The sequence below is a fragment of the Amaranthus tricolor genome, chromosome 4 (assembly GCF_026212465.1).
Source record: "Amaranthus tricolor cultivar Red isolate AtriRed21 chromosome 4, ASM2621246v1, whole genome shotgun sequence".
NCBI classification, from domain to species: Eukaryota; Viridiplantae; Streptophyta; class Magnoliopsida; order Caryophyllales; family Amaranthaceae; genus Amaranthus; species Amaranthus tricolor.
Window position 1 is genome coordinate 4488943 of NC_080050.1, and position 22051 is coordinate 4510993.

The following is a 22051-nucleotide window of genomic DNA, read 5'->3' on the forward strand; positions in this document are numbered from 1 at the left end:
AGAGGGGTACGGACGGAGAGTGCACCTTATTTGTTTAAAAGGAAAAGGAAAAAAAATAAAGGAAAATTAATGTTTTTCATTCAAATTTTTCCACTTTAAAAAATATTGTATTTTTAATATAATTTATTTATGTTTTCCTTTCAAACCCCTCCTTCCCTTACTTTTTATCAACAAAACAAGAGATTCTCCATCTTTCTATATTTCTTCCCTCTATTCAAACATAGTGTAATAGAAATTCTGATCAAATAAATAAGGTGATATCCTAAATAGACCTCGGTCTAGATTTTCTCTTATTGTTAGTGTTGTTACTATATAGTGCAAGACATGAGATGATGTTGAAAGATTGACGCTTTGAGAGTCATCTTTAAGTTAGGTGCACTATTGACTTAATTAGCTTAATAGCAAGAAATTGAGCACCCATCAACACAAAAGCTAAGCTTTTCACATAACTTAAACTCATACAAACAACTATACATACATTCCCCAAGTTGTCAACTTCCATAGTAGTTGAACTAATACTCTAACTTGTTATACTCCAAAATCCCAAAACAAACCAAATCAAACCAAACCAAACCCAACCCATTTCTTAAATCATTAACAAAAATTTGATCATCCAAACCAAATGGAATTGGATGAATTCACCTTCCCTACAACAAACCCAAGTACTCCGATCGATTCGCCGCCATTATGGCGGCTATCTCCTTCAGCATCTCCTACACCCTCCTATAATCAAAGCCCAACAACAAAAGAATCAAATTTTGTCCCCAAAAAAAGAGATCAAAATGGGAATTTTTACTCAAGAAAAAGTTGTTCTTTTTTAGAAGGAAAGTGTTTGATGAAAAGGTCAAAAATGGGGACAAATAATCATCATAATACTATGTATATGCAAGATGATGATCAAGAGAAGATGGATATGATATGGGAAGATTTGAATTATGAAGAATTATTTAAAAATAATCATGGGTTTAATCCTAAATTAAATAATGAAGTTGTAGAATTTGGATGTGTTCCTGCTTCTTTTAGATTGGTAAGAACTAATAATATGAAAAATAATACTTTTAAGAAACCTAGTTTTTTTGTTTTTGTTAAGATTATTAAGAGATTATTTGTTCTTCAACAATCTGCTAAGAACAAATCTTCATGAATCATCTACATGTACTTAATTTTTTTTTTAATTTCAATTTATAAGTTTAGCACTTATATTTTTTATATACATATAATATTATATATAGAGGAAAATAGAATAATACATGATTGTATTTCTATAACATATGGTTTGATTATTGAATTTAGTTTGATTCATTTTTAATGTTATTCTGGGCTGACCCAGAAATTTGAGAGGCCGAAAGAAAAACATTAATTATAAGCCTCTAATTTTAATATATTATCATAAGCCCTTAACTATTAAATATTAAAGCTTTTTTTGTTGATGAATCTGGGATACAGTCCCTTCTTACCTACAACCCTGTGTTTATTTACCGACTAAAAATTATTTTTTACGATGATTTGTTTTGGTTCATGTATGGCTTCATATAATTGGTATTAAGGTTTTTAATTTGATATTATCATTTGCTCACAATTTGATAGGAGTATTAGATTTGCAAATATTTACTCATTAGTTTAGCTTTTATATTGGATTAGTGCGTGTAACATCCACATTATTAGGCAATCAATCATATGCTAAGATGCAAAAAAGGTAGAATATGTTTGTAAATGAAAACGTTTGGAACTTATGAATAAATTAAGTTTCTTTTAGTGATTATTTTAATTGTTTGGGCTTTTAAATATTTTAATTTGGCTTAATATCTATGGATTCTTTAATTAATTAGTCAAGTTAAACACTTTAAGACTTGTAATGCTTTCGATGTAAATATATAAATATAAAATGATAGAAGTATGACGTGCATATTGCAAGAGCTAATTTTGTAAGAGGTTATCTCTCGGTGCTAGATGACCTTAAAACAAAAAGCATGAAATTTGTCTTTCTAGCTAGAATATGGAGTCTACTATCATACAACTACCCGGTTTAAATGATAATTTGAAGAACAACACCTTAAATATGTTCTAAAATCTTATTTGTGGCATATAACCACATTGAAATAAAGGGATAAAAACCAAGTTTAAACTTTAAACTATCAACATAAAACTAAAGAAATACCATCTAGTTAGTAAATCAAATAATAAAATTTAAACAGATTATCGATTAGAATTTAGAACTATTCTTGTATGATCTCAAATAAGGAATTTATATTCTCGTATGTATATTAGATGAGCTATTTAACCCAGGTTCAGTGACGCTTTGTGGAATTTGGGTTGAAATAAAAAATTAAAAAAGGAAACTTTGTTTAAAATTATCTTTCAAATTAAGTAATTTGTCATAGTGGGACCCAATTTATTGGAAAAATATGTAGTTCTTGATCAGTCTCACTTCTACTTCCTTAGTCTTTCCACCAAGTACCCACTATGTGTTTTTGTTGATTTGCGCGTGATGAACGCAGCTGATAGTGGGAACACTATACAAACTAGATTAACGGTACTAATTTTGTCTTATAGATATGTTAGTCTTTAATGGTTTTATTAATTCATCATTATGGAAAAAAAAATCTTATATGGAAGCATTTGGAATGTTAGTAATCTAAAACTCAACATCAAGTTCAGTTTGGATGGGATAAAAATGATGATAAAGATTATAGTTTGAATTTTGAAATTACTAATTTTATCTAGATTATGATATTGATAAATATTTTATCTGTTGCACCAAATTTGTTATAAATGCAAAATTCTAATTCTTAGCTTGGTTGTGGATTGTCAAATAAAAAAGATAAAAAAAATAAATAAATAAATAAGCAAAAAATTTATGTAGAAAAGATGTAGAGAAAATTGAGTTTCTAATTGAGACGGTAAGAGATGATGTGAACTCATTTCTAAATATAGAGTTATAGAAAATCACAAATTCTTAGTTGAGACGGTCTTTACAAAAGACCTCTTGAATATGGGCTGACCCATATTTCAAATTTAAAAAAAAAAAAGAAAAAGAAATTGTCTCACACGCGTTTCCTAATCACTTCCATATAACTTTTCAACTTTCATTTTAATTTTTTTGCCTGACAAAATCAATAAATTTTCTTAAATCACTGAACTTCCATTTCAACTTCCCTCTAATTTCACTTGCTTTCAGTTTCTTTTTCTTAACTTCTTCATTTTCGATCTCAAGCTTTTTCATTGTCGTGCTTCAGTTCTCATTCTCATCTTCACCATTTGCGGTTTTCATCTATGTATTAGGAGTTTTATCCTTTCCATTTGTGTGTATCAAACTTTTATTTTTTATTTTAATAACTTCACCATTGTCGTATCATCTTCACCATCTTCGTATTTTGGTGTTAAATTTGGTGCTTCATCTTCACTATTTTCGTTTTTAAAACTTCCATTTTCATTTTTTTGGGGTTAATCGTGTTATATATTAGTTGGAATTACAATCCTGTGGTTTTTTTTTTTATTAAAACTTCATCAATGGTGGAAAACAATAATGCTGAAGAAGACAATAAAATTGAAACTAAGGAAGGAATGTAAGTTAATGTTTGGACCTAATTAAAGTTTGTAGTTTAATATTTTACTATTTTAAATTTGTTTGTTTTTCGATTTTACTTATTCTTGATTTTTAGGGTTTAAAAAATGGAAAAGATAAGTGATGATACTGTCTTGGCTTCTGTATTCACAAAGAAGATCAAAAAGGTTCCTTTTAGGATTAAAATGACAACCCTCAACAGTCAAAGGTGGCTGATTAAGTACCCAAACAAAGGGCTTATAGTAGTTGGAATTATAATATTGTGCATTTAGATTTATAACATTATGTATTTGTGTTTATAATAGTGGTATCTGTCGCATTGTTTTGTATTCATATTTGAGATTATGTTGGAATTATAACAGTGTGTATTTAAATTTATAATATTGTGTATTTAGATTTATAATATTGTATATATGGGTTTATAATAGTATGTATTTGTGTTTATAATTGTGTGTAGTTTATAATATTTGAATTTATAAATTAATGTTATAATCCTAACTAAATAATGTTATACCCCCAACTAAACAATGTTATAATCACAAATAAACTATGTTATAACCTCTAAAAAACTATGTTATAACCCCAATTAAACTATGTTATAACCCTAACTAAACAAGGTTATGCTCCCACTACTTTAAGTTATAAACCAACTAAAAATGATATAACCCACACTAGACAATGTTGTACTCTCATCAACATCAACCTATGTCAAAGGTTTACAGTTATAATACCAATTATATTATGGTATAACTACAATATATGTTCTTATAACACAAAATATATTATGTCATAACCCCAAATATATGTTGTTATAACTCCAAAATATATTATGTTTGTAACACCTCGTAATTTATCTGGTTTAAAAATAAATAAAATATAATAAAATAAAGTATAACAAAATAAAATAAATAAGTAATATTGAATTATATTATTTTACTTGGTTAATTATAGGAAACGAAGTAAGTTTAATTTAACGGTAACGCGTTTTATCGCATACGTTGTTATCGCGTAATATTTCTTTTCTGTTTTTAACAAAAAAAATAGACAATTATATAATTAATAATTAATTAAAAAAAAATAAAAGACTAGAGGAGGGGAAGGGTGGCCGGTTGTGTGGAGGAATGGGAGGAGTCTTGTAACTCCTCTCATAAGTGTGTATTATGGCACATTAAGCTCATTCCTTAATTGCCTATTAATCCTTGTGAACACCATTTGAATTCTTCACCCTTCTAAGCTCCCAAGTGAACAAAGAAAATCAGAAAAATTCTCTCCTTTGTGCTTTTGGTTCGGCATTTCCAAAAAAAAAAAAAAAAAAAAAATTGTTCTCTTGTTTTTCCATTCAATCTTTTGATCAAAGAGGTAAGTTTAATTGAATTGCTAGTTATAGATTTTATATACAAGGTTTTCTAAGATGAATTACATTTTACGTATAATGATATCCTATGACTTTGAGGAGGATTGAGTATATTTTTATGTAATTTTCTTTAACAATCCTTTAATAAACCTTAACTTTGTTAAAAGGATTAAGTTATGTTCTTGATTTATATTCTTTAACAAAGTTTAAATTTGTTATAAGAATTGAGTTTATGTTGATGTTTAAATAAATTTCTTTTATGGTTTAAATTTCTCTAACTAAAGTTCAATTTGTTAGTAGAAATTAAGTTGGTATGGATTAAGTTATGTAGTCATCCAAGGGTTTAATAATCCTTTAGCAAAATTTGATTTGTTTGAAGGATTGTGTTATATTTATATATATGTGTCTTGATTTAAAAGGGTAATTTGGTTTTGTAATTCTCTACAAAATTTAATTTGTTAAGAGAATTAAGTATTTAATTTAGTTATCATAATTTATGAAATTTCAAGTCTCTTGAAGGATTTGTTGAATGTGACCTTGCTAGAATTATTTTGGTTATGAGATTTAAAAGAAAAAGGGGTTGATAATGTATATATAAAATAATAATAATTATGAAGCAGCAGCTGATCTGCCTCGTTAAAGGTGCCGACCCGGAAACGTTAGTTGTTTTCCGTTGTTTTATGCACCGTTGCGTTAAAAACTCGTTAAACGCTTAAAATAATTAAAAATAGTAAATGGATGTTAGAAATTACGAAATTTGGTACCCAAGGTAATTGACGCGTTCCGAACGCAATGGCGAAGTCGGATTTTTCATTTGAATTTTCTAATCTGTCCGAAATGACCCTTAAAGTTTCTGGTCAGAACTTGAAATTTGGAACCATTGGGAATTGGATCTAAACAATTAAAAATTATCAAGTCTTCGTGATATTTTAGCGTATGGAGTGGATTAAATGTGTAAACACGTCCTAATACGTGATCGTTTTGTGTGTGTGTTATTTAGGACCTCGATTCATAAGAGGGCGAAATTTCTGTCGTGCTTGAACTTTGTTGTTGCAGCGCTTAAAGGTACACGCTTAGACCATACTGTTTATATGGTTGTGCAAGTAGTGTTGTTTCATTTCTAATCAAGGCTTTGTAAATCACATAAGAATTAGGCACTCAAATAATTTGAAAGGAATTAATTGAACATTAACAATTTATGTGTTTGTCACCCAAAAGGGTTGACCTTTGGTTATGTACCCAAAAGGGTTAACGTATTGGTTTGGATTATTATAATTATTGTTCCCATGGCAGTTTTGGATCATTACGGTCACCATGGGGGTATGCATACTTTACCCTTTGACGACCCGAACAGGACGGGCAACATCTTAGGTCGGTGGTTGCCTTGGGATTAGCTCTCCCAAGTGTATTCCTCCAAAAAGGATTGGTTTATACTTGAACGACCCGAACAGGACGGGCAACGTTACAAGTTGGAATTATCTAATAATGAATGATTTATACTTGAACGACCAGAACAGGACGGGCAACGTTACAAGTTGGGATTAACTAATAATGAATGTATTAGAGCCTATGCATGCTAGGATGAACATTTTGCTTGTATTCAACCTGATTGATATTTGTATGAAGTCTCTGACGTGTATTGGTTTGTTTCTTTGGAACCTACTGTGTGTTGTCATACGACGACTAGTAGGTTGATTGCAGGTGGGGTCTGGAGTGAGATCTCGACTTAGAACCCGTAATCATCAAGACTATGTTATTATCTTTTGTATTAGATTATGAGTAGAAAGAAACTTTGTATTTAAGTAACAAGGGATAGTGTAGTTTTCTTTTCGCTTCCGCTATTTTGATTAGTTTGTTTAGAGGCCTTTAGGCTCTCGAGTTGTACGTTAGAGCTTCCGCTGACTTATTATCTTTCACGTTGGTACTGTTTTCTGTTTATCTATATTTCTTTATCGACGAAACGTTGACGGTCCTAGAGAAAAGTCTTCTCTGGAGTCCTAAGAGTGAACCGGAATTTGTATTTTTATATGGATTTCCGGGTCACTTAAACCGGACCGTTCCACTTAAACCGGACCGTTCCAATTGGTATCAGAGCCAACGTTCCATAGATGATAAAGGAATAAACAACCTAGTAGAGAGTTGGGGCACAGTCCTTAGGACGTATTTTTTTGTTGAAATGTGTTTGTGTTGTAAGTTGTTTTGTGATAGTAATGTTTTGTTTTGTACTTTCGTGTAGAATCAGAATTTATGGATAAGGGAAAAACACTTTTGGACTCACACACCCCCGGGGAGTCTAGTAAGGTATCGATGTTTGACCCAGAGACTGCCTGGAGAGAAGTCTCCAATGCTGATATTTGGAAAATAAGGGATGGTGAAAGTATCAGAGATTATAGGGAGAGGATGCGTATGGTTAAGGCAAAGGCTGATAGGGTATGTTATGATTTAGATTTGGACTTAAATGAGTTACATCGTTTGTCCGAATCTAGGAGCGGAACCCCACATATCGGACGACGCTGATGTAGTCATGGAACCGTTGAAGGAGCAGAACCTACCCAACCCTCCACTAGTGGAAACCGAGGTTCAGTCAGAGAGTGATGTCGAAATGTGGGAGCCTAAGCGGGAACCACCTATCTATGTAGAGATTTCCAGCGAAGATGAGAGTGGCGATTGGGGTTGCACTATGATCTGTATGGCTATGAGACTGGGTTTGACCTCAGATGAAGAGGATCCCGAAGAAGACGTGGAGGAAGTTCCAATAGACGTTCCTAGGAATAGTGATAGTGAAAAGAAGAAGCACACTCGAACTCCAGCTCTGATTCTGGGGAAGATGCAGATGATGAGGACTTTGACTTAGTAAGCTATGATGAGAGTGCTGACACTTGGGACGCTTGGCGTTAAATGTTTCCCTTCTTTTGTTCAATGTTTTCCTTTAGTTATATTTTTTCTTTAGTTATTATCTTTATGAAAAATGTATATGCTTTGCGGAAACCAGTGAAGACGCATCAGTTTATATCAATAAAATATCATAATATGTTTATGGTTTCTTCCAATGAGGTGTGATGTGTATTATATATTGAGTCGCTTTTACAATGTTTTTATTAGGTTTAATAGTATATACATTTAGAAATAAATAAACCTATGCACTAGTAAATAAGTAGTTGTATGTTAAGTGAAATTCTGTTCTTTCTCTAGAACTTTCGAACCCTTAGGTCTTTCTTGTAATTAGTACCTTCTTTTTTGCTTGCAGAAGATGCCTCCTTTGTCAAGAAAGAGACTGTCTAGAAATGATGCTAACTGTACGCTAAGAAATCTGGTGAAAGCGTTATCAAGTGTAAGCGCACCACGAGAGAGGTCTATGTCGGAATTAGCATCTGAAATGGCAAACGGATTAGTCAGAGCAAACCCTCGACTTTCGATGGTAAAGGGGAACCGTCGGAGCTTGAACTCTGGTTAAGAGAATTTGACAAACTTTTTGATGTAGTAGAATGTCCAGAAGAATTGAAAGTCAATCAGGCTGCATTTTATTTGGTTGGAGAAGCCGACTACTGGTGGGCAAACAGTAGATCGGGGTTGTTGGAGTAGGCTGAGGGGGATTTTAGTTGGGATTTGTTTAAAAGGGCCATGCGAGAGAAATTCTATCCGCTGCACGTAAGAAAAGATAAGTCGAACGAGTTTGCGCGGTTAGAGATGGGTGGTATGACTGTTGATGAGTATTACCACAAATTTATGGAGTACCTCAAGTACTGTCCTGATGATGTTCCCACTGAAGAGATGAAAATGCAGCGATTTGAGCTGGGATTGTCGTATGACATTCAAAAACATATCGAAAGTGATCGTTATAACAACCTGGAACAGATGTACAAGCGAGCGTCTAAAATAGGGAATATTTTGAGGAAAGAGAAGGAAAAAGAGAAGAGTAATGTCCCTGAGAAGAGGAAAAAGGTTTCTGGCCAGACATCGGAGAACTTGTCGGGCTTTTATCATAAGAAAGCAAGAAATTTCGGAAATTTTCAGGGAGGCGGGTCTAGTACAAATTATGGGTTTAGAGGAGACGCGAAGCCTGCTGACCCATTACTGGACCGAGATGGCAATGAAAAGAAGTATTTCTGTAGAAGATGCAAGAGAAATCACCCGGAAAAAGATTGTGATGGGAATTTGATCGAGTGTAACTTTTGCCACAAAAGAGGACATAGGGAGTTTGAATGCTACATAAAGAAAGGGGGTAGAAGTCAACAGCCGGGTGGACCACACCGGCAACAGAATTTAAACAACGCCGGCAGTCAAGTCAGCCAGCAGTACGGGAATGGAAATCGTGGTAATGCGGGTCAGAGGTTCCAGCGACCTTTTAATGGGGGACAAGGCCGGGTAGATGGAAACCGGGCTGAAGGGTCAGAAATGCATCGTGGGGGCAATCACGTGGGAGGAATTAATGCACAAACAGCTAGTGGAAGGGTATATGCAGTCAGTGCAAGAGAAGCTGACAGGCGACGGATGTGGTTACAGGTACGTCCGCCATTCATTCTATAGCTGTTAATGTATTATTTGATTCGGGAGCTACATGTTCATTTCTTGCAAAGAGTAAAGTAGAAGAATTGAATTTAGGAACTTTTGAACAAGTTTCTTATACGGTGGCTGTTCCATCGGGAAAATTGTACAGTTGTGATAGACTGTATAAGGATGTACCCTTGAAGATAGGGAAAGTTGTCTTTCCTAGTGACTTGTATGTATTAGATATGGAAGGCTTAGAGGTAATTTTGGGAGATACAGTTGAAGGTTGTACAAGGGAGATGAAAAAACTAATGTATCCATAATTGAAGTTGTATATTGCTTTGGAAGAGGTAGTTAATAATTAGATGTTTTCAATTTCCAAGCACAATACACGCGCTTTACTTTTCTAAAGTAGCAGTTTTTTTTTTTAAATGAATTATCAGATATGGGCTGGGCTTCTTGAGAGGCGTCTTTACAAAAGATGGTCTCTCAAGAGAGGACCTGGTTAAAAGTTCTTTTTAACAAAATGAGATTTTTTTTTAGTAGATTTGGCTTGCAATACACAGATATCTTAGTGTATTAAATTATATAAAATTAAATTAAATTAGCTGACAATTTAAAATCTAAATGATGAAGTAAAATAATACTAAAAAACGTATGATTTTTTTACTAAGGTTATGTTATTGATCTAACACATTTAATCAATGTATATATAATTGTGCAGTGCATGCATCTTTTAGTTAGTTAATTTACATAAATTAAATTGAAAATTTTTAAATTTTTATATCTATAAATTTTTACATCTATAAATTTTTACACAATTTTTAAATGAGACAGTCTTATAGTGAGACTATCTCTATTAAACTGACACATGCATATTTTGCTATTAAAGTGATCACTTATAACTTTAAAATGATCAAATAATTAAATAAACTAATTATATGAGTCCGTCTTATGTTGACACGGTCTCATATAAGACGAATTGTTAATCACTAGTTCTTTATCTCATACAAAACGAGATGCTTTCTAGTAGAAAACAACAGCTAGTCACTTGGGAGACTTTCTCTTTGAGAGACGTATCTCAAGCCCAACTCATTAAAGATTGATGTCTACTTACCGTATTCTTAATGTCTACTTACATTATCATTAATGCTTATATACCGTATCCTTAATGCCTACTTTCAATATCATAAATGTTTACTTATATGATTCTTAATGTCTACTTACAATACTTTAAAAAATGTATACTAGGCCGAGCCAATTAAATATACTCTTTTAAAGAGACAGTCTCTCACAAAAATTTGTGAGAAAACAAAAAAAGATGATTTTAGATGGGCCTTTTGAATAAGCCCAAAGTTCTGTATACTAATTCAAAGTTCAAACCAACACCAACTAAATTGGTAGGACTTTCTAAAGAGTGTTTAATTTTGTGATGAAAATATATTTCGTAACACAAATTGTTGTGAGAGACAATCTCTTTAAGAGACGCATTAGATATATGGGCTAAATAGCCTAAATTAATACAAATTAAAGAGAAAGTAAGAACGTGGACTTCTTGTTTTGAGGTCGTCTCTTTAAGAGACGATCTCTTACAAGAGTAGCTGTTTCCGTAAGAATGAAATTTTGATAAAATTAATATTGAAAGGAGAATATAAATATTTTTTGTTGATTTGATAGAATAATATCACGCTAAATAATGAAATAAAGACATTGAGAATGAAAATTGACAAATAATTTATTTACTTTTATTTTTAGTAAAACTTATTTTAACAAATTGTAGTGAGAGACGAGAGATAGTCTCTAAATGAACCGACCCAAATTTTAAAAAAGAAAAAAAATAAAATTTACAAATTGATAACTAATGTGTAATTGCATGCTTACTAGGTAGGGTTTTAGGATCTCTCAAGTAGGCATTTATGACAAGTCAACTAGGGGTTCACTGTACGTCAAGTAGGCATTTAGTATATCTTAAGTAAGTATTTAGGATGCATCAAGTAGCTTTTTTGAATAACTCAAGTCAGGGTTCTACAACGTATAAAAGAGGGTTTTTCAGCATATAAAGTAGAACTTTACACCATATGAAGTTGGGATTTAGAGTATAATAAGTTGATGTTTAGGGAACATTAAGTAGGGGTTTAATGTAACTCAAGTTGAGGTTTAAAAAGTGTCAATTAGGGGTTTAGAGTACCTCAAGTAGGAGTTTGTGATACCTCAAGTAGTGATTAAGTATCTATGGAGTAGGGATTAAGAATATGTTAATGTGTTCAGTAGGGTTTTACACTATGCTAAGTTGGGGTTTAAATTATACCAAATTGGTGTTTAGGGAACCTCAAGCAGGAGTTTAATACACTTAGCAGGGGTGATGGACCCAACGTATATTTTATTACTGCATTTGCAAATTATTAATTATTTTTTTTTATACAATTTAGTTATTTGTCATCTTAAGTCTATTATCTCAATCGGTAGAGCACTATGAAATTGCGTGGTAAATATAGGTTCGACTCCTACATAGATTATTATTGTTCATAGTTTAAATTTACTATATTTTTAGTGACAAAATTATCTCTCCCCTACTTGAGGTATCCTAAAATCCTACTTGACGTATCCTAAATGTCTAAATGTCTACTTGAGGGATCCTAAAATCCTAATCGAGGTATCCTAAATATCTACTTGAGCTATACTTAATGTCTACTTGAGGTATTTTAAACCCTACTTAAGGTATACTAAATGCTTACTTGATATATTGTGAACTCCTACTTAACTTATCCTAAATGCCTACCTGAATCCTAAAACTCTACCGAATAAACGTGCAGTTTGAGTTACACAAATTAGTTATCATCTTTTTTTATTAGGTTTTAATGGGCCGTGTCTCCTAAAAGACATCTGTTAGAGAGACGGGCTCTCAAGAAACTGACTATATAAATAATTGGAGAAAACTCCGATCCTTTCAATATTGGCTTTTCTAGCTATTTAAAATCTATTATCAAACCAAAATAAATATAACTAAAAGTATATTTTGAAAAAATGTCTCTCTTAAACCAAATATCCCTAGTATGAAAGTTTAAAACAAAAATTTTTAAACCACCAACTTTTATGCTCCATCAGATTTTTAAGTGAAATAACTTTATTTCTATATTTTTAAAGTGTCCTATATATAGAATATAATTATAAATGTACTTACAATTTTTGACAAACTCTTAAAAAAGACTTTTTATATTAGGTTGACTCAATGTATATTATTTATAGTTTCAAAATGATTATTTATAATCTGTAACTCTTACAATAATCATTTATAATCTTAAATGACCAATTATATCCTTAACGTAAAATACTCTTAAAAAACCAATTGTAATAGGATTTTCATTGTGAGACGTGCATTTCCTTTTGTCTTGAAATTATAAAATTTGAGGTTTAACATCAAGATTACAATTACCTAATGTTATTTTATATTCTATGTAATGATCAAGAAATTTTTCAAATTTTAAACTATTTATTAAATAACCTTGCAACCATTAGTTACAAAATTTATTATCAGCTTCATCATTAAAAAGTTTATTTTATAAATAAATTTATAATTATTTGATCAACTAATAAATTAAAAACCTAAAACCAGCAATACACCGACAAAACTAGTAGCCAAACAATTAGGCCACCACACAATATAACACTTACAAATTACAATTTAGTGAGTACGTACAATATGAGACGTGAGAATGGAACCTAGCTAAAAGATTTCTTTCGTTCCAAATTAGTTCCAACATTAAAAAATGATATTTTTCATTTATCACTCTTAATTTGTGATTAATTTTAATTTATAGGTCAAAACATAATCAAGTAAGATCTTATTGGATTCGTCTCATTGCAAAGATTATTAATATCAAATCTGTACAATTTTTTATTATACATAATTAGATATATTAAAAATTAAATTAGTGTATTAAATTGCGTGAAAAAACAAGTTCTGCAAATAAATTGAAACGGAGAAAATATTTTATGAATTATTACTATTCTCCTAATCTATTCTTTTGAATTTTTAAATACTACTATTATAAAAAAATTTCGATTTAATTTATATGATGTAGCAAACTCAAAAATAAAAGTAAGATTAAATAACTAAACCATGTTCATCAATGAGATTCTAAAGACAAATATGTTAAAAACGTGTAGGCAAACAGTCTCCAACAAAATAAAATTGACTTGATCTGTTTATATATGCTGGCTGGAGGTCAACAAAGAACGTGTTAGCATGCTTTTTCATTACATAATTTATGAAAGAATACATATACATATGTAAATGTAAGTTTATGATTTATTTATTTATGTATTTTTTTTTTATGCAGATTCAGTCCTGAATATTCAGTATATTCAAGGTATTACATAATTTTGAATATTCATTGTTCTGTATTACAAGTATAATTATATTATCTTTTTTAGGGCTTACCTAACGCCCAAAACAGTTTTTTCTTTAATTTAATTAAGATAGTTGACCTTTATATATAAAGAATTATATGCTGATAATTTAGGATTTTTGCGAATAATAATTTTTAATGTTTATTTTTTTTAAACTACAGCCATTAAAATATCAAAGTCTACAGCGATCAGGTTAAATCATAAAATTCCGACCACTAAAATGGTTGGATTTCTGTGATTTTGTCTGAATATTATAGACTTTGATAATTTGGTGGCTAAAAGGTAAAGGTAAAGGACACTCCCAGTATTCGCACAAGGCAGGATTTGAGTGGGGATTTTTTCCTGAAAGATGCGGACTGAATGGGGATTTTTTTTCTAAAAGATGCAGACAAACCATACATGTTCCCTTCAAGGATGGAGTAAAGAGAATGCGCCCAGTCAAGAAATCCCTCTAGCTGATACCTGTCCAGTATGGGTCAAACCTCAAACATTCTGCTCAATATGAAGCTGCTCTATCCATTGCGCCACAAGCGTTTTTGGTAAAATAAACATTAGCGTTAAACTTTAAAATTGTAATTCATAAATTATTTATATATACATATTATACATACCATCTAGAGAGTTAAGTGTCATCACATTATTAGCTAAAGTTTATTTTATTATATGTGACAAAATACATGATCATGATCATGAGAATCTATATTTTGTCATGTTATGTCTCCCATTATTCTCTTAACCTTTAGAAATTTCTAACAGTTAGCTAGTTTACCTTTAGAAATGTCTTAATAGTTAGCTTCCTTACCTTTAGGAATGTCTTAACAGTTAGGTACTTTTTTTAATAATAATATAATTTCCACCTCCAATTTTCTTCTTCTTATAGATGTTTTTTCCTGGAATTGTATCGACTAACACCAGTTATACCATCTAGACAGGTTAGTGATCTCTCATTGTTTTTCTCTCTGTTCTATTGAATTTTTTTTATTTTTTATTTGAGGTAGGCTATATATTGAGTATATATATGATGTATTATTGGATATTAATTAAAAGATTAAGCTAGAATCAATTTAATAAAAAGTTTAAACTAATAATGATTAAGGTCTCATGATATACTATATATATACTCAAGGCCCAATTTATTTTTGCGATTTTTTTTAAATGGTGCCCTTTATTATATTAAAAGATAAAAAATTTTCCACTTCACAAAAAATAATTCAAGACAAAATATATTGTAACATTATATTACTTTAAATATAAAAAAAGGTTTACAAACAAATCACTTAAAAAGTGTTGCTGGAAACCGGACCTAAATAGCACCATTAAATATTTGAGGCTCCTTATTTCGAGGGGCCCTAGGCGGTCGACTACCTGAGATGCCCCAAGAACCGCCCATGTAGTTGAGAATCCCTATAAAAAATCATTCTGCTAGTAATGAGAATCAAACTCTTATCGTGAAATAGAAATTAAGTTTTCAACCACTAAATTAATACATCTCCTAAGAGTATTAAATTTTCTTTATTATTTCTTCGTGTTGAACATTTTTAATTTTTTTGAAGTAAATTCAAGGACATGGAGAGAAATTTTGTTTTTAAAGTTGGTAATATTTTGTACGTTATTATTTAATAGAAGAGGGGAAGTCATATACATGCATTGTGTCATAATAGAAGAGGCGATCGACCGTACAAGACCCTCTCTACATGCATTACGTTATAAATTCTTATTTACAAGGGTCTTTGAGAGTGTGTAAGGTGATCGACTGCACAAGATCCTCTCGTTTTCCTGTATATGAAAAAGTTAATAAAAATATAAATATGTTGAGTTTATTAATAATATATATATATATATATATATATATATATATATATATATATATATTTACAATAAATAAGACGCGAAATAAAAATTTTATACAGAATTCCAAATTTTTCAAAACTGCTCTATAGTTATTTAATATTTAAGTTAAATTTGAATTTTTCGTATGAAAATTTCAGTTCATAAATATTGCCATACACAATAAAATCCTTTAAAACTAACAAATAGAAATATATCAAAAATTAAATTACATTCTTACGCGTAAAGAAAACTAAAGGTTTCAAAGAATTCATTAAAAAAAAAAAAGCAAATACATAAAAATTGGCACTCAATATGTAAATAAACTTTATACAATATTAAAAATGAGAGAGTAGGAATTAGATAATATTTTGATATATTATTCTTTTCTAATATTTCATGTAACAACACTTTTATCTCTACCTTTTCAATGAGAAAAAGTTATAAATTATGTGATGGCACCAGACTTTCAATAGTCATTCAAAAATGATGATTATAAAGTTGAAAATTGTGGCTGCTGGGATTCGAGCCCAGGTCTCCACGGCCACAACGTGGAATTCTTACCACTAAACTACAGCCACTTTGTTGATTATAACAAAATCTTAAAGTTGATATTTCTGTTGTTTTTGACTTACAACTTCTTACTTCTCCATAGTGTCTGTTTCCTATTCTAATTATTCTAATTTAATGTCTCATATAATGCATAATGGCTAATGATATATTTTAGAAAAAGACATGGGAAGAATGAGTAACGAAAAAACGATAATTAATTGTAATTGTGTAAATAAGATATAATTAAGAGAAAACAATTATCAAAAGGGAAATATGACATTTAATATAAATATGTTCAAAAAATAAGACGTTTGATTTATAAAACATAATAAATATTTATATTCTTAAGAGTTAGTTTGGTATGAATCTTTTCAAATTGAATAATGAAATGAGTCAAAGCATTCCATTACTTATTATTTGGCATAAAAAAAAAAATTTAACCCATTTCATTTTTGTGATTAACAATTACCTTTTTTCTCATTTTTTAAGTAAAAAAAAAAAAAATTTTAGCATTTACCTTATCATATCTATATCAAATAACCAATAAATTTAACACATATTATTTATTTTACTTGATCCTTTCCATACCAAAAACCCTCCTTAACTCTTAAGAGACATATATCATCTATCATTATATACAGTGTATCCCATTCATAGGAAAATTATGATCAAGTTTTAAGGAGGAAAAGAAAACAACAACTCATACACATAAAAGAAAATGAGGTGAAAGAATCCTTTGGCTCATAATAGATACTTGTAAATTGTAATTGTGTATATACCTCACTACCTCATTTCTAATTTTATTGACAGGGCAGATCACATGTGATTGAAGATTTTAATCAAAGAAATAAAAGTTTTAAAAAATACACAACAATGGCAAAGGGACAGGTCAAAGTCCTAAATGCCCTGGATGTAGCTAAAATACAATGGTACCATTTCAAAGCCATTTTAATCTCCGGTATGGGATTCTTCACAGATGCATACAACTTATTCTGTATCTCAACAGTAGCAAGATTACTCGGACGCTTATACTTCACCAGACCAGGATCCAACAACCCAGGGATCTTACCCATCCATATTTCAGCTGCAGTAAATGGAATAGCCTTATCAGGCTCCCTTTTTGGCCAACTTTTCTTCGGATGGTTAGGAGACAAAATAGGAAGAAAAAAAGTTTATGGCATAACATTAATTATAATGATCATCTCAACTATTGGGTCAGGAATGTCCTTTAGTAAAACTCCTAAGGGGGTCATAACTACCCTTTGTTTCTTTCGGTTTTGGGTCGGGTTTGGCATAGGAGGGGAGTACCCTCTTTCGGCTACAATCATGGCCGAGTATGCCAATAAAAACACTCGCGGAACATTCATAGCCGCGGTCTTTGCAATGCAAGGAATGGGCATACTAGCGTCCGCCCTAGTAGCAATGTTTATTGCTGCTATATTCGATAATAAGTATAAACCTCCTCCTTATAATGTAGACCCTTTAGGGTCAGTTCCACCCGAATCAGACTACATTTGGCGTAGTGTACTGATATTTGGTGCTGTCCCTGCTGTTTTTACCCTGTATTGGCGTATGCAAATGCCCGAGACTGCTAGGTACACTACACTAGTCGCGCAGAATCCTAAACAAGCAGTGAAAGACATGTCGAATGTTCTCGATGTTCATCTCGATCCAGAGATAGAAAAAGTCGAGGAATTAGTCCATAGTGAGAAGCACAAATTCAAGCTATTCTCAGCTGAATTCGCTCGTATATATGGGATTCGTCTCTTGGGTACAACCACTACATGGTTTTTAATCGACATCGCTTTTTATAGTCTAAATCTGTTCCAAAAAGATGTGTTTTACTCTGTTGGGTGGATTCCTTTACCTGAAGAAATGAGTGGTATGAGGGAAGTTTATAATATAGCCAAATTTCAAGCCTTAATTTCTCTTTGTGGAACTATTCCTGGTTACTGGTTTACTGTTGGTTTTATTGATATAATTGGTAGGTGGTGGATCCAAATGATGGGATTCTTTTGTATGACTATTTTTATGGTTGCAATTGCAATCCCATACCAGCATTGGAGAACAAAAGAACATAGAGTTGGGTTTCTTATATTGTATGGACTCATATTTTTCTTTGCAAATTTTGGTCCCAATGCTACTACATTTGTGATCCCTGCTGAGATTTTTCCGGCTAGGTTCCGATCGACATGTCATGGGATATCGGCTGCAGCAGGGAAGGCCGGGTCAATAATTGGAGCAGTAGTGTTTTTATATGCCTCTCAAGAGGAGGATCCGGCTAAGAGAAATCCGGGTTATCCGGGTGGTATTGGCAAGAAAAAGTCCATTTTTATTTTGTGTGTGACTAATATTATTGGTATGATGTGTACGTTTCTTGTGCCTGAGACGAAAGGTAAGTCTCTTGAAGAACTTTCCGGAGAAGTTGATGTTGAAGATGATGCTCCATATGAACGTATTGCCGTTCCTCAATAGTGTTATTTGGTGTTGACAATGGTTTGCCCTTTTTCATTTTTCCGAGCTAATGCTAGTTTTTTTTTATAGTGGAACACGTTGAATATGCTGATGAATTGTGTTCTCTTTTATGTATATTGATAAGACTTGTCAAGATTTTAGCTAAAACGAACCTGACTACAATTTTATTTAGTCTAAATATGATTCTTTTTTATTGTGCTTATCTGCATGATGAATTATGAATTCTTTTCTTTCATGTTGATTGTTTAAGCAGTTGGAGTAAAATATACAATGAAATATTTTATAAATATGGTATGGCTAATTGACCATGGCTAGTTGAGAATCGAATTTAGGATTTTTACATGAGAAAGTAGTAGTTACTCCAACTGAGATTTAGGGGTAAGTAAAGTTAGATATCTAATTGAAACATGTAGTCAAATCAAATAACCCATATCCAAAAAATTGGCATTTTTACTATCCGATCTGACTCTGACATCTGAATCTGATATCCAAAAGTGTTCGAATCAAATATCTGAAATATATGATATCCGATGCCAATGAGGATAAGTAGAAAAATTCAAATAGGATATTTGATATCCGAATTTGATCAAATTGATTTTTTAAATGTAATTTTATTCGATTGATAACAAACATTAGAATAAAAATATTCAGATATCCAATATTTTAATATTTGAATCTCAAATACATGATATTTGAATTTGTAATTCAAATAAAATGTAGAAAGTAGTTTCCAAAGAGATAGAGGCTTTCTTAGGATTTTGGTTTTCCTCACCCTTGGAGGTCCTTATGATGGCGGCGCCGCCCGCTTTTATTTCCTTTCTCCTTTTCTTCTTTCTGTGGCATACTTCAATTTGTTTTGACCTCAATGGATGTTTTTTTGGTATTTGTCGTTTGGCTCTCATAGGGTTTTAGTCTTTGTCGTTTTTAAACTGGCGAAATGTTTACATAGGGTTTTGGTTTGCTGACTTACTTTGGAGGTTTGCTGGTGTTAGGATGGCTCTAGCGTATTTCAGTGGTTTGTTGGTGTTTGGATAGCGTTCCCCAATGGTGGTGTTGGTATTTTTTGGTTTTTGTTTGTGCCGATGAGATGGTGGATCATTTTTATTTGTGTGTTTCTCGATGGAGGTGTTGGTGTTTCTGGGTGTTTGCTTGATCCTTTGAGTTGTGGCTCGTTTTTGCTTTCAACCATGAGAGAGGTTGAAGTGGTAATGCCGTGTTGACCTACCCTTGTCACTTATTTTCATCGGCATTTCCCCATGGTTTGGAGTTTTTATTACTCCTTTTGTGGTCCTAACAGTGTTGGATATCACCTCTTTTGAGGATCTGACAATGTTGGTTGTCACCTCTTTTGAGGTCTTGGCGGTGTTGGCCGCTACCTTTGGTGTGAGGATTTGATGGTATTGCACGTCTCCTCTAGGGTTGGGCGTGGGTCGGTGGGGTGTAAGTCGGTTCAACATGTGATGGTTTCAATGAATTTGGGCTGAGGGACTTCGTCTCATGGTCTGTTCGAAGGTGTAGCCCGATCCTAGGGTTCTCCGTTGGTGGTGTCTGTTGGTGTGTTCTGACACCAAAATGTTGGTGTTTGGCGACGCATTGGCAGTTTTTAGTTTGGCGGCTGGTTTGGCTACCCTAGAGTTTATAACCCTTTAGAAATTTTGTTAGTCTTGAGCCTAGGTGTAAGAAGTTTTTGGTGGTCTAGTTTTGTGGCTTTACCCAGGAATGTAAGACCTTTTAGGTCATGGTGTTTGTTTGGTATTAACCCATTTGGTGTGTTCTCGATGTATTTACTATTTAGTGGCTCAATCCACTTTCTGGGGTTTTTTTTTATTAAAAGGTGCTCCCATATCTTATGTTTTGTCAGGGGTTTTTTCCACGAGATTATTATGCCGGTAATATCATGAGATGTCCCTTTAATCTCTTTTTTTGAATAAATTTAACCAATAATTATCAGATATCTGTATTGGATAACCGAATATCTGATTCGAACAAGAATTTTGAATCAGGTATCAAATTGAATCACTGAATTTTCGAATCATTAGATGATTTTTCTCAACTCTAACTGTAACAAGACTCGATTTTCATGAAACAATTTCATCTTAAATACTCGTTTATCAAAATTTTCAAACTTTCTATAACTCAAATAAGGTAAAAGATACTTTCAGTATCCCGCACAAGGAAAGGTCCGAGTGGAGGGTTTTCTTTTTTCTGAAAGATACGGACAAATCATACCCGTTCCCCCAAGGAGGGAGTATAGAGAGATACACGCAGTTAAGAAACCCCAACTGATACCTGCACCCAGTTAGGGTCGAACCCTAAACCTTTTGCTCTACATTGATATGCTCTATCCATTGAATCACAAAATACTTTTGGTTTTGTGCAAAATGTTTGTAAGATTGCTCTTAGAACTCATTGATTTTGTGCAAGATTCAGAAGACAAATATGTTACAATTTACAAACGTGTAGGCAAATAACCTCTAACAAATATTAGTTGACTTAAGAGGATAACATTAAACATACAACGTGTTAACAACTTAACAATGCTTTTCAGTGATTCTATTTGTAATTATTTAGTGTTTATGTAAGTTTTATCTACAAATTAGAATTTGATGCAGATTCAGCTCTGAATATTCTGAATATTCCAGAGATTCCATAGTTTAGGAATCTAGATATCATATTATATATACTAGGGTTTACTTTTTATGCCCAAAACAAAATTTTCTGATAAAAAACATATTACTATGAGATAAGAACATTTTTCATTGCAATTATGTACCTTAGCTTATTTAATTTTAAAACTTTTTCCAATTGATTTTTGTTTGTATCAGTATTCAAAATGTATTAAGACAAAATCAATTTTAAAGGGTAGTCAGAAATGCGATAGATAAGAATTTACGGTGAAAAAAGCCCTAAAGGCCAAAATAAGTAAAATAAATTCGAAAAAATTATCGTAAAAACTTTCACTGATACTTCTACAATAATACTAACTTTTGATTAATCATAAATAATACCAACTTAGGAAGTATTTGCCTAAAATAATACTTCTAGCTACTAACATTTGTGTATACTAGATTGTTTGACAAAAAACCAAACGTAATATAGTGGTTAAACAAAAGTTGATATCATTCTAAAAAAATACTCATAATTAGTATTATTCATAGAAAAGTTAGTATATTCATGCCATGAAAATTAGCAAAAATTTGTTTTATTCACGTTAATTTTCTAAAAAACAATTAGTAAATTTTTTTTATATGATTAAAGCAACGCACAATTTAACACATATTTTTATGATTAAAATAATACTTATATGTATATTTAGCTATTATAACCCCTAAAAGGATGTTGAATTAAAATTTTGACACAGTTGCATTCTCTTGAAAAGG

General features: G+C 31.7%; 2 protein-coding genes and 1 non-coding gene across 3 annotated transcripts; 2 read left to right on the forward strand and 1 right to left on the reverse strand.

The window, feature by feature from the left end:
• The first annotated feature begins 272 nt into the window (after positions 1-272).
• On the forward strand, positions 273-8373 carry LOC130810667 (uncharacterized). The gene is made up of 3 exons (XM_057676809.1): positions 273-1128; positions 7901-7973; positions 8167-8373. Exons 1-3 carry the CDS (start codon positions 623-625, stop codon positions 8371-8373), a joined length of 786 nt encoding a protein of 261 aa, XP_057532792.1. The 5' UTR covers positions 273-622.
• A 7780-nt stretch (positions 8374-16153) lies between these two features.
• TRNAH-GUG (transfer RNA histidin (anticodon GUG)) lies at positions 16154-16225 on the reverse strand. Its single transcript has one exon. It is a non-coding gene; the product is annotated as a tRNA-His (tRNA).
• Positions 16226-16927: 702 nt separating this feature from the next.
• LOC130810399 (probable inorganic phosphate transporter 1-3) lies at positions 16928-18813 on the forward strand. Its single transcript, XM_057676442.1, has one exon. The coding sequence runs from the start codon at positions 17070-17072 to the stop codon at positions 18669-18671; it is 1602 nt and encodes a 533-aa protein (XP_057532425.1). The 5' UTR covers positions 16928-17069; the 3' UTR covers positions 18672-18813.
• Positions 18814-22051: the final 3238 nt, after the last annotated feature.

Excerpts from the sequence above, each read along its gene's own strand:
- LOC130810667 (XM_057676809.1), top strand. The coding sequence starts at position 623 with ATGGAATTGGATGAATTCACCTTCCCTACAACAAACCCAAGTACTCCG. Across the intron at positions 1,129-7,900 it reads GTTCTTCAACAATCTGCTAA|GCGGAAACCAGTGAAGACGC; the intron begins GAACAAATCTTC and ends TGTATATGCTTT. Across the intron at positions 7,974-8,166 it reads TTATGGTTTCTTCCAATGAG|AAGATGCCTCCTTTGTCAAG; the intron begins GTGTGATGTGTA and ends TTTTGCTTGCAG.
- LOC130810399 (XM_057676442.1), top strand. The coding sequence starts at position 17,070 with ATGGCAAAGGGACAGGTCAAAGTCCTAAATGCCCTGGATGTAGCTAAA.